This window comes from Phragmites australis, chromosome 1 (genome assembly GCF_958298935.1).
Source record: "Phragmites australis chromosome 1, lpPhrAust1.1, whole genome shotgun sequence".
NCBI lineage: Eukaryota > Viridiplantae > Streptophyta > Magnoliopsida > Poales > Poaceae > Phragmites > Phragmites australis.
The window spans coordinates 34,390,833-34,403,839 of NC_084921.1; the positions used below are offsets into that span (position 1 = coordinate 34,390,833).

Sequence of the window (13,007 nt, forward strand, 5' to 3'; positions counted from 1 at the left end):
GCCACAACGCTCTGCATGGCCTCGCCTCCATCATGCCTCGCCGTGGCTACCTGCTGAGGGGGACGCAAACTGCCTCCATCAACCTCGCCTTTGGCCCTATCCGTGATGCTCTAGACGGCCCCGCCCCCATCGAGCCTCATCGTGGCTACTTGCTAAGGAGCTTATGGACTTTCTCCCTCGACCTCGCCTTCAGCCCTCACTGCGATACTCCGGATGGCCCCACCTTCGTCGACCATCGCCGTGGCTACCCACTAAGGGGGTCACGATCTCATCATTGTCACCTCCGCCATTGGTTCCGAGCTCCACCACCGGGACCCTTGGCGTGCAATCTTGGTGAGCTTTGCAGTCTTTGCTCCTTGCCCTAGACGTCCGCACTACAACGATAGGGAACGATCCGAGATAGCCTATCTTCAAAAAGGGTTGGAGCTAGTTCTCTGTATATCAGCTCGCCCATCAGGACCTCGGAACTAATGGATGAGGGGGTGTTGTTGGGGAAATGCTCCAGCCCTGAGATATACAATAACATTACTATACAGATCATAGTGCACCAGTTACCACATCACATGTAATGAGGTGAAAGGCCCAAAATACCCTCCTATGCACATGATTGTAACATAATATCTTAAGAGCAGACTGGTAATTTCTTCAGCCACTTTTCTCTACAAAAAAAGACATCAAGGGGCAGGTAGGGGGACCCCACGCTGGAGGTAGCCAGACAGTGTCTCTCCCTGCTCCTTCCTCCCCTCTAGGTTCTCAGTTCATCCCTAAGCTTGAGCCTCCTCGTTGAAAGAGGCTCTCACCGTATTCTGTCATAAGCACATTTTCATGCTCCAACAGTACTTCTATATTTTTCTACTCCACTCTTGCACCACCACCATTGCATTTCAGGTCACATTGTACGCCACAAGATGAACACTACCTTGTCCTTAACTCTGCGCCATCCATTGGAGTCTGGCACCAAACCCTAACAAAGCCAACCGGCCGAAGTCAAGATCGTGAGTCTCCAACGGCTCACACGTTTGCCTTCGCTGGAGGCCATCCGATGTGCTTCATCCACTACGTGAAAAATGAACAAAGGAAACACGAAATGAGTGATGGGTCATAGAGACCCGTCACTAAAGAATCTTTAATTGATTTCAGTTTTATGTCGCTATCTCGCATCCCCTCTTTACAACACGTTCTTATCTCTTTCTCCGTCATCTCTCTCGTCTCTCTCTTGTCTCTTGTCTCTCTTCTCTCTTTCTCTTCCACATCAGTTGCCGAGCGCGCTCGGCGTTCCACTAGCCGTGATCCATGGAGGCGGTGGCCGGATGCATGGAGGCCAGGGCCATATCCAAGCAAGCTGGGGCCAGATCCATGGAGGCAAGGAGCCAGATTGCAACGCATTCGCCATCGCAGCCTCATGGAGGCAAGGAGCCAGATTGCAACGCATTCGCCATCGCGGCCTCCTCCTCTTCCTCTGCGTCCTCAATGGGCCAAGGGCGACGAGAGGGAGCGGTAGCCCAAGGCATTTTGATGGCCCATGCTGGAGCAATACACGGCGAAGAGCCTCGAGGAGATAGTGATCTGGAACAGCATCAACATTACTGGGAAGCTGAGATCGCCGAGCGTGGACTGGTGGTACAAGCAGCATCGTCGCTCAGGCTACCCGTGTACAAGGGGCTCATCACGATGATGCGATCGAGAGGCATGAGCCCCGAGAACATCGTCGGCTCGCTGATGCACTACGCCGTCATCAAATAGGTTGTGGGCATTGTTGAGCACACGAGGATGCAGTAGAGGTACGAGCAAGCTGTCTCCAATGAGCCAAACAACTCGCTCATCCTCGCCAACTTCACGCAGTTCCTCTACCTCGTGTAGAACGACCACGACTGGTAGGTCCCCTCGGCGATGCCCACCACCTGTTCGACGGTTTGACAACAGTTGTTACTGATATTAACTCTCGTTTCATTGCAGGGCGGAGCACTACTTCGAGAGGGTGGTGCGCGCAGAGTCGGCAGACGCAGAGGCGCTGAACTGATACACGACCTTCCTGTGGAAGGCACGGAATAACCTCACGGCCGTGGAAGACACCTACTAGGAGGCCATCGCAGCCGACCTCGGTAACTCGCACCACGCCGCTACCTACGCACACTTCCTCTGGAACACTGGAGGTGAGGACACATGCACTACGCCCGGGCCCTCGACGACAGCCTCTACCGCGCCATTGACATCTACCTCAAGGTAAAGCAACTACACATCACTGTTCTTGTGCTGCACCTAAGTCTTGAACGGATTGAGCCATGTAGGACTATATTTGCGTCTATGTCTTTGGCGCGCATGCGCATTCGCATTCGTGGCTGACGGACTCAGAGAGGGAGCAGCTGTGCCGGCTAATGAATTGCCAGGAGATTGTTCCTTTGTTCCTCTATGCAAATCTTAGATGGTATTATTTCTCTTGATGATCTAACACTGACCATTTGCTGTTCTTGTTTGTCAGTTTTTAATTGTTCTTTTATATGTTTTTTTTGTTTTTTAATTGCTCATAAGCGATGGGTCTAGATCTAGACCCGTCACTTATATGTAGTCATTAGTGACAGGTTTTGATCTAGACCCGTCACTGATATGCGTTATTGGTGACGTGTGCGCACCCGTCACTTATGTGTAGTCATCAGTGATGTATTTGGGGTGACGAGTTCTACACCCGTCACTTATATAGCTTATGATCCATCACTTTTAAGATTTTTTTCATGTAGTGATCGCCCAACTTGCTCCTGGTGTCCTAGGTGAAAGTTCGAAGTTCCTGGCGGAAAGTGTTCTAAAAAACCAGTTGAAAGCTTATATTTTGGAAGTTCATATTTGAAGGGCGAGTGTCCGAGTTGAAAGTATTCTCCAACTATAGTAGAAAGTTTATTTTTCTCAATTCGAAGTTCCAGTTCCCATTGCAAAATTTTACAAATTTCAAGACGGAAGTTTCTAAAACCAAGTTAAAAGCATTTTAAAACTCTAGTTAAAATTATAAATCAATAACAAAGTACAAAAACATCGACATAAAGTTCTACATTTGTTGGTTCCATATTAACAAATGACATCGATACTAGTGGCCCAATTAGTACCACCATGGGAAGTCCAAGAAACTCGGTCTACGATCCTTCCTTAGACCAACTCCAGCAAAGTAGTATCCAGTGCTACAGTACTCCTCAAAGTACTGTAGCAACACTGTAGCATTGCTGTAGCAACACTGTTTACAGAGGCTGACCGACGGGTCCAGAGAGAGAAAAAGATGAGTAGAAGATAGGAAATGGGGTAGCTGCTGGAGATGAAAAAAATAAGAGACGCTGTAATAGTGATAGAGGATGCTGTAATAGTATTTTTGAGGATGAAAATTTGAGGTAGCTGCTGGAGATGGTCTTAGGCGTGTTGGAATCCAAGCTCCGCAATTGTGCGGTATAAAATGACACAGTAAAGTATTTGCATACAGTGTTACTGAAGTTTTGCATATACAGTAACAGTTTACTAAACAACTCATATGATACATGTAGATGTGCAATTTACTCTTTTGTAAAGCCATCGCGGTACGAAGGCACGCACCTTGATATCGAGACTACCTATGGTCTCACACTCTTATTTAGTTGCATATTATATTCATGGCACTCTGTTTTCAAACAAGCGAAGGCAGTCTGAGCTCATAGCAAAGAAACGAAGCAACAGGGAAGCAAGTCATCACATGTCACGTGCCCATCCCGAGCGTCATTACCTCTTTATAAATCCAAGCATCCAATGATTCATATCCATCCGAAAATATCTTCTCCACCAAGTTCCTTAGGAGCAAGGTATGGCCTGCCGCATGGCTGACCAGCTTAGAATGCCCATTAATCTTACACTCACCTTAGACAAATGGGCACAAGAGATTGCTTCAACGAAGTGGCACCTCTATTTAACCTGACCAGAAACGCCGTACCACACCCGTCTGGCCATCTCAAGTTAAAGTCCACTTGCATCATCACCACAGTTTACAAACTCTTTCTCCTTGGACTTCTCGTGAGAGCAATGGTTCTTGGAGCCTCGTTTGCAGCCGCGGCCTCAGTTCCATGGAGCCTCCTGCTCGGCGGTCTTCTGGGCCTTGTCCTCCTGTGGCAGTTCGGCCGTCTGCTGGACCAGCTGTGGTGGACGCCTCGACGGCTCGAGAGGGCGCTGCGTGCGCAGGGCCTCCGCGGCACGTCGTACCGCTTTCTCACCGGTGACCTAAAGGAATACCGCCGGCTGGTCAAGGAGGCCTGGTCTAAGCCCTTGCCGCTGCGGTGTCACGACATCGCACCCCGTGTCGCGCCGTACGTTTACAACCTCGTCCAGGAGCACGGCAAGGCGGGCTTCTCTTGGTTTGGCCCCACCCCCAAGGTGACCCTAACCGACCCTGAACTGACCAGGGACGTGATGTCCAACAAATTCGGCCACTTCGAGAAGCTCAAGTTCGCAGCACTTGCCAAGCTGCTCGGCGACGGCGTAGCGAACCACGAGGGCGAGAAATGGGTCAAGCATAGGAGGATCCTTAACCCCGCGTTCCATCTTGAGAAGCTCAAGGTACGACAAATTTCTTTAGTGTACGTGAATGTGAATTGGGATCGAGTGTATGCATATTTCATTTTTGGAATCCATGAATCTGCTATCCACAGCGTATGCTGCCAGCGTTTTCTGCATGCTGCGAAGAGATGGTCAGCAGATGGGTGGAGTCCCTCGGCTCCGACGGTTGGTGCGAGCTGGATGTTTGGCCCGAGCTGCAGACCCTCACCGGAGACGTCATTTCCCGCACCGCATTCAGCAGCAGCTACCTTGAAGGAAGAAGGATTTTCCAGCTACAAGCCGAGCAAACTGAGCGTTTCATGGCAAACATTGGGAAGATTATTGTCATTCCCGGTTACCTGTGAGTTATTACTAGCTAAAGTTCATTAGCATTTACTAATTTTAAAGTGGCGCCCATTTTAACATTGAACGATCTTAGCTGCTCTGATGTTAGGTGATTGAACAATTAATAAATTCTTAGGTACTACCTCCGGTTCTAAATAATTCTCGCCCTAGAATGCGTGGAATTAATTATTTGAAACTTTGACCACGGTTACACATCAAAGTATGAGGCTTTGTAACACTAGTCCATCAATTCGTGCAACTGCACGGGCTAATAATTTTAGAAGGCGTATGAATTGTAAAAGTTCATGAATAATTTGCTGAAACCACAATCAGTTGAGCGCACATTCAACAATCTACGTATCAAGCAAAGAACTCATAAGATATCTGCCTTCTTTCTTCTCTATAGAACAAATTGAAAAGGACTCCAATGCATGGGTACCAAAGTTTGATTAGTTCAATCCACTTATCGTAGCATTGCGTTATAATCTACTCGAGGTCTACAATTACATAAGTTATCTCAACCATATAAAATAGTAGTCCACCAACTATAGGACCGAGAAAGACGACTAGAACGAAGGTGAATATGAGTCTCACCAAATTCTTGAATGACATATCCTAATCTTTTCACCCAATGCACCTCAAATCAACACGCGAAAACAACAAAACCGAGAGAAATATAACACAACAAAAATCTCTGAATAAAACATGGTTCTCATAGATGCATATGAACTCTAATTTCCATATAAATCAATTCCAAAAGTCATAGCCACAAAAAAGCTTACAACTTGATTCACTTAGATTCGAAAAAATAGGCACCAGGTGAAGAGAGTCTCCAAGTTGATGATCTAGAGACAAGTGATAGTTTAAGATCAACTCATAGATGATTTTTATGCCTCTAGCAACAAGAATAACAACTCCAACGCAATGGAAAAATTCAGCTCTTCAATAAAAACGAAAATCACAACCGAAAATCAAAAGACTTGCAAGGGAAGCAAATAGAGGAAAACTAGAAGAAGATGAACACAAACATAAGAGAAAATATAAACTTCATTTCTTGGAGAGAAATACCCTATTTTTAGCAGATTATAAAGTATTTTTCTTAAAAAAACTCTCACCTAACACAAAGGCTACGCTCTCATCTTTCTCTCTTCTAAAACCCTGGCACACAATCTCAAATGGATAGCTCAAAAGAGCTCAACCAGCCTCCCCTCTATTTATAGTCTAGGTTCCTTGACCCCTAAGTTTACTAGATTATTCCCAAAATGATACTCTCTTCTAATACACTCCTACCTAACACCTAGGACATTTTTGTCCATCTCTTTCCTCGTCCATCGAACGGCCGTGACACCTTCATGACTTAGCTTCGTCTTGACGTAAGCTTCACGATAAAGCCACGTGCACTTCACACTTCTCCACGATTTTGAGGCCAAACCGCGAATCTGCCTCACACGCTTCTCAAAGCTGACTTACCGCCACTTCTTAACACCTTAAGCAAGCCACCCGATGTCAACATGTGTACTCTGTCTTGCGATCTCGACCACCGGCAAATCTCTCCTGCTCCCGATCCCTCGGCAGCCTTGTCACTTGCACCGGTATCCCTTTCGCTTGATTTGGTGAACACGCCGTCTTCATCCACCATCTCATGTCTTTCTTGCCCTCCACGTGTACAGCTAGGATCACTCTTGACTCTGCCTCGCCTCCTTGATCGTACAGCACCAAGCACTCCACTTAGCCCCGATCATCCCGCCATTGATCTTCAAGTTGCATCTATCACCTACACATGACAAGACAAGCGCACATGTTTCTCCAATTCCATCTCTAATTAGTCATAATAAAAAATTCATGTTGAAATACTCATCTTAGAAAAATTGTGAACACTGGATGATCCGGTGTACACTACTTCTGAGCACTGGACTATCGGGTGTGTATAATCTCATCTTCCATTGCAGGAATGCAAAAAATCTGGAAATCACTTCGGTGAAGCCTTCAGTGTACACACCGTACCATCTGGCGTGTACAAAAGCTCTTTCTCCACTGAGCCGAGGGAAAACTTCTGGAAAATGCTCCGGTGAAACATCCGGTGTGCACAACTGCTCATCACCAAACCATCCGGCATTCAACTTCATTCTAGCACTAAGACACACATCTCTTGGAAAATAGTCCGGTGTGCACTTCACACAAACACCGGACTATCCGGTGAACTCTTGAAATTTCACTTTTGAATTGAAATGCTTCGGTGTGAACTCTTCTGAATACCAGACCATCTGGTGTGGTCGAATTCCCACACACCGGCCCATCAAGTGAGTGTATTTTTTTTAACTCAGAGATAAAAACTCTAACTCCATTCCTGATTAGTCAAAATCATAATCATACATAGCCATACTCATACAAATCAAACTCAACTCAACAAAAACTCTAACTCCATTCCTGGTTAGTCAAAATCATAAGTAAATCAAGGTATATATCTACTTAGTTTCTCATCAACATATAGATGTTTTTTTATGATCAACTTAGGAGTTTATTGTTGGGAATTTCATCTATTTTGAATTTGAATGAGTTTACGTGTTCTTAGCATTTTGCCCACCTTAGTGGACACTCGTTCTCAGTTTGACTAACCAACCTTCAAAGCCAATGAAATTCTACCATGATTTTGCACCACAGCAACTTATGCCCATGTGTATTTTTGGGTTTGAGCTATTGGTCAGTCACCTAGTAAATATAGTTTTGCTATGATGGAGATATAGTGTCACGTGTCAGACAAATTTGTAACCTCTCGTATTTCCTAATCATTCTGGTTTGTTTAATTGCGCTGATTGGTCAGCCGTCTAGATATACTTTTGACCGAGGAGAACTTTTGACCGAGGAAAAAAGGGAAAATATTTCACGTAGAACCCCTGTACCGAGTAGGATTCCGACCAGACTCTCTACAGTCGTAGTATTTTATCATGGCACAACAGGACTCATATAAATGCAAGAAAACATTGATTTGTGGAGTAAGGCAGGATATATTAAATTTGATGTATATTTAAAAGAAGCAGTATATGGTCAAAACTTTGAATTCGAGTTTGTGTCAAGTCATAATGTTCGTTCGGTAATCACGGCCGGTCAAAATGACCAAGTCTTCAGGGACTAACTACCCACGTATGCATGCGCGTGATTGGGAGCGCACCTAACGTAACCAATTGTTGGGCTTGATCCCAAGTCGTCTGAGCCTAGAATAAGAAGGTCCGGACACAACAAGTGAGTGAGGGATGCATCTAATGGTCGGAGGCTAGACCCTAAAGCCCTACCAGTCAAGGGTGGCTCGGGTCAGCTTGAAGGCCCACCTCCGGTCAACTGTACCGGTGGTCTTTACTGTACCTGTGGTCTTTCTAGGACCTACGCTACCACTGCTAGAAGTATGCCAGCTTTCATCATCACGTACTTTCACACGTCTGCACCAAACAGGCGGGGTCTTCGCGGCCGATTAGGACATCTACAACCGGTCAGTCAATTAGTTATGTACTGATGTTAAGGTGTTCATGAGGTTAAGCCATTAGATCATGTTGATTAATCATTGTTTATATATAACAATGGCATCATAACCAATCTATCCTAATCATAAACCCTATGCCCCGGTTAATGATGACCATGCCTCACTTTATCCCTAATTGTCATGTTTATGTCTCGGATTAATGATGTTTAATGTTAATTGCCTCGGGTTTTAAGCAATTAGATCTAATTGCTATAGTTTGATCATGTTTAAAGTTGCAATTAGCTTCGATTTTTATATTAATTGTCTAATCTTAGCCCCTGTTAGCTTTCAAATTCATGTTAATGTGCCTATAGCCCTCGGTTAGTTCATCCCTAACACCCATCACCTCTCGGTTTCATTCTCGCGCGCGCTGGTGAGGTAGCAGACATGTCGCAGATCCCTTTTGCTCCGCCATGCTCTCCCTCGGTGCGCCGTCGCGGATCCACTCAACGGAGCCATGTGCAACATTCGTCGCATGCATGCTCCGGCGAAAGGATCCACAGCACCGCATCAGTTCCAGCGACGGCGCCGTGCACTCACTCTCGCGTGAAACTCGGGAGCTGGGCGTTGAAATGAATTAGGGTTAGGGTTTGTAATGGGCACACGGGTTTTGTTCCGACGAGATGCACGCTCGATTGTCCGATCCAGATCGATGGTCGATGTCACTCGCACACTGCAACGGGCTTTCGGGCATTCATTGGACCGCACGCTGGGGAATTCATGGGCCAAGTCAAATGCAAACACTTTTGGGTAGTTTTCTTGGCCCGTTTCTTCTTGGGCTGGAACCTTCAGTTAAGGGCCCATTTCATTTAACGTCTTCATTATAGTCAAGTGTCATTTCATTGATTCTGAAATTAATTAAGTTATTAAGTCATCTTGTCTCAAGTATTTATGTGATTATGATTGTGTAATAAGTAAGTTGTCTCTGATAAAGATGGAACCAACGAGAAGTCTTAATTAGAGATTTGATGATGTTTGGGGATTATGTCGTGGCACACGATTACATTCTGACCAATGTTGATTGTAGTCATTTGTCATTTCCATAGTTTCTCTAATAAAAATAGAACCAACGGGAATTTTTGGTTAGAGAGTTCATGTTGATTTAAGGATTATATTTTATTGCTCATGGTTACATATTGATCAACGTTGTTTGTGACCATTTTTCATCTCCATTAGTGAATCCAGTTATTCTTCATTTTCTGTCAAAAGGTGATGTGAAGTTGGACTACTAATTCTTTCCTCAAGTTAGGTTCTTCTTCATTTCTGCCCAACGGTGAAGCGAATTGGAATTATTAAAGATTGTCATCAGCATGTTATTAATCTGACTAGCGTAGGATTAATTTCATGTCAGATAATTATTCATAGCTTTTGTGGATATTAAAGTAATGATCAGTGATATGTCTCTATTATCAATTTAGCTATAAATTCTTTGATTGTTTCTAGTACCTAATAAGGAATAAAGTAATTTATTAGTATATTATTTTTGAGGTTATGTATATTGTTTACACACACAAACATAATGATAATGATTGGCTCCTATTAGAGAAGCATCTAATAATTTAGATATTGATAAAAATTCAATATTCTGATGACCAGTAGGAGCAACTTAAGCAAATGTCCCTTATAATCTAAAATTTAGGATATGGGGGAGCAATCCTCCGATTAAATTATGATTATCTGTCAATAAGGAAAAGCATTATGAAGTTCGTCAAAAGTTCTTGTCAGTACACTGATCATAAGAGTGCTCAAAGAATAATGAGCTCGGACATAAAGAATTATTGGTGTCATTCTAATTCACTTCATTACATCATTCTTTTCAACGACAACATTGAAGAATGAGAAGTGAAATATGATTGTGCCCTGAATTAGTACATTCATAAAGAAAATTGGCGATATACTAAGATAAATGACTATATTTATGTTGCCAATATTACCTCAGAAATATAAAATATTTTAAAGCGAAGTTTTAGAGAAGCGATAGGAGGCTAATGTTTGAAGCTGTCGGAAGTTTTCTATCAGTACTAAATTATGCTGATGTTAAGGTGTTCATGAGGTAAGTCAATTACTTATGTGCTGATGTTAAGGTGTTCATGAGGTAAGTCAATTACTTATGTGCTGATGTTAAGGTGTTCATGAGGTTAGGCCATTAAATCATGTTGATTAATCATTGTTTATATCTAACACATAAGTGACAAGTAAATTGGACAGAGCCAATGTTACAATATACTATTAGCTCGCTTGTACTGAAAATTTTACGGAGTTGTCCTTTTTAGGTCCTTGCCTACCAAAAGCAACCGAAAGATGCACCAAGTGAACAAAGAGATCGAATCAATTCTGCGACGTATAATTGGGAAAAGAATTCAAGGTATGAAGGAAGGCGAGAACCCCAAAGATGACTTATTGGGTGTATTGCTCGAGTCAAACATGAAAAACACTGATGGTAATGGCCAATCCAGCATGGGGATGACAATTGAAGATGTTATTGAGGAGTGCAAGTTATTCTACTTTGCCGGAATGGAAACCACATCAGTACTGCTCACATGGACAATGGTCGTACTGAGCATGCACCCAGAGTGGCAGGACCGTGCAAGGGAGGAGGTGCTAGGATTGTTTGGCAAAAATAAGCCCGAGTACGAAGGCCTAAGCCGCCTCAAAATCGTGAGTTCAAAATTCTTGATTCCTTTCTGTAACGACCATGCAAAAAAGATGTGTAAAATGTCATTGATGTATGGTGCAGGTGACCATGATTCTTTATGAGGTTCTCCGATTGTACCCGCCGGGCATTGCTTTCGTCCGGAAAACATACAAGGAGATGGAGATAGGAGGCGTCACGTACCCAGCTGGTGTGATCATTGAGCTGCCTGTGTTGTTCATCCACCATGACCCGGGTATTTGGGGAAGCGACGTGCATGAGTTCAGACCAGACAGGTTCGCAGACGGGATCTCCAAGGCGTCCAAGGATCCAGGTGCCTTCCTCCCGTTCGGTTGGGGGCCACGCATTTGCATCGGCCAAAACTTCGCACTGCTAGAGGCTAAGATGGCGTTGTGCATGATCGTTCAGAAATTTGAGTTTGAACTCGCACCATCGTATACTCATGCGCCACATACTGTGATAACACTGCATCCTATGCATGGTGCGCAGGTTAATCTCAGGTCAATCTGATTAAAAGATACTTTTGTCACTACTTTAATTGCCATGTCTCCTGTGATGTAACAAGACTTTAAATAGATGAAATAAAGCTTTACATGTGTAGTGTTCAAAATGAGTGTTCAGTGGCCTTTTGCGTTGTCATGTAACATTATATTGAGCCTTGAATTAGTTCACAGTTTTTATGTACCATGTCAACGATTTTCCTATTGAGCACACACTTGGACCAACCTCAGCTCAACGGCTCCTCCCCTCGATCTCATCTGCCTCCAATCAATTATAAACCCTAGTACCACAACCAACACCAAAAAGAAAAACCCTACTGTCTGGTACTAACCATCTATATTTGACTCCCCATCAGGCATGGTTGTACTAACGAAACTATCTGATAATATTGATGAAATTAATATGTTAAACATCATATTAATTAACCCGTGCAATTTCAAGGTTAGTCAACCTGTTTAATTACTTTCTTATTATCTGTTGAAGTTTAGTTACTGCGTTGCTTTTTGTAAGTTGGACATGATTTACTCTCCATCTGTTTCCTTTTATTAGGCACACAGGCATTTAAAGTTTCAACTTACAATATGTAGATTTTATGATGTAAACTGGTACTGTTGAATTCATATTTGAAAATACTTTACTATGGTCAGAATTTTGTTGTCATTCACAGAGTGAAACACTACTGCAGAAATTCCCTTCATTACCGACTCCAAAACCATCTTCACTCCCGGTTTTGGAGCCGGTAGTGGGCAACGGGCAGTGATAGTCTGCCGGCTCGGTAGATCGGTAGTGAAAGGCCTTATCACTGCTCAAGGATTCAGCCGGCAGTGATACTTAGGACATCACTGCCGGCTGAAGTATTCAGTCGGCAATGTTTTGCCTCTCCTCCCTCTCTCTGTCCTCTCTGTACTCCCTCTCACTCGATCTCTCCGTCTCTCTCTCAATACATGCATCCAATGATACATATATTTAATATAAATCAATAATAAATGCACCTCATTAATACATAGTAATGAATACATATTTCAAGTCATAGGCATCGACAAACACACATATGTACATAATAGTTCTCACAGGTCACCCTCTGAAAAGTCGGTCGAGTTCAGCTAGTCCAGTATCCCTCTACCTGTACCTCTACTTCCTCTCCCGCGATGAGGACTGCGTCTCCGCACTGTTGACTGTTAGCTTGTGTATATCCGGGGACGCGGGGGGGGGGGGGGGGGGGGGGCGATGGTGGTGGAGCGTTGGACCCGGCCACGCCTGATCGATCGCAGCGTCGCCTAAGCTCCAGGCTCGCTAGCATGTCAAAGACATCGATGTCTGACCCCTTTACGCCTCTACAGTTTGAGCCTTCAGCCTTCTCCGCAGCACACTAACGGGCCACCCTCTCCTCCTCCTCCTCCTGGGCACGCTTACAGGACGCAGCTTCTTGCTCCTCCGCAGCGCACAGCTGACGGG

General features: G+C 44.3%; 1 protein-coding gene across 1 annotated transcript; it reads left to right on the top strand.

Annotated features, from left to right (window-relative positions):
• Nucleotides 1-3,914: 3,914 nt before the first annotated feature.
• Nucleotides 3,915-11,661, top strand: LOC133916262 (cytochrome P450 CYP72A616-like). The gene is made up of 4 exons (XM_062359874.1): nt 3,915-4,560; nt 4,653-4,900; nt 10,672-11,056; nt 11,136-11,661. Exons 1-4 carry the CDS (start codon nt 4,030-4,032, stop codon nt 11,559-11,561), a joined length of 1,590 nt encoding a protein of 529 aa, XP_062215858.1. The 5' UTR covers nt 3,915-4,029; the 3' UTR covers nt 11,562-11,661.
• Nucleotides 11,662-13,007: the final 1,346 nt, after the last annotated feature.

What these genes read in the sequence shown, in the direction of transcription:
- LOC133916262 (XM_062359874.1), top strand. Translation starts at nt 4,030, where the DNA reads ATGGTTCTTGGAGCCTCGTTTGCAGCCGCGGCCTCAGTTCCATGGAGC. An exon ending in TCCATCTTGAGAAGCTCAAG is followed by an intron (nt 4,561 to 4,652) that starts GTACGACAAATT and finishes TGCTATCCACAG; the next exon opens with CGTATGCTGCCAGCGTTTTC. An exon ending in GCCTAAGCCGCCTCAAAATC is followed by an intron (nt 11,057 to 11,135) that starts GTGAGTTCAAAA and finishes TGTATGGTGCAG; the next exon opens with GTGACCATGATTCTTTATGA.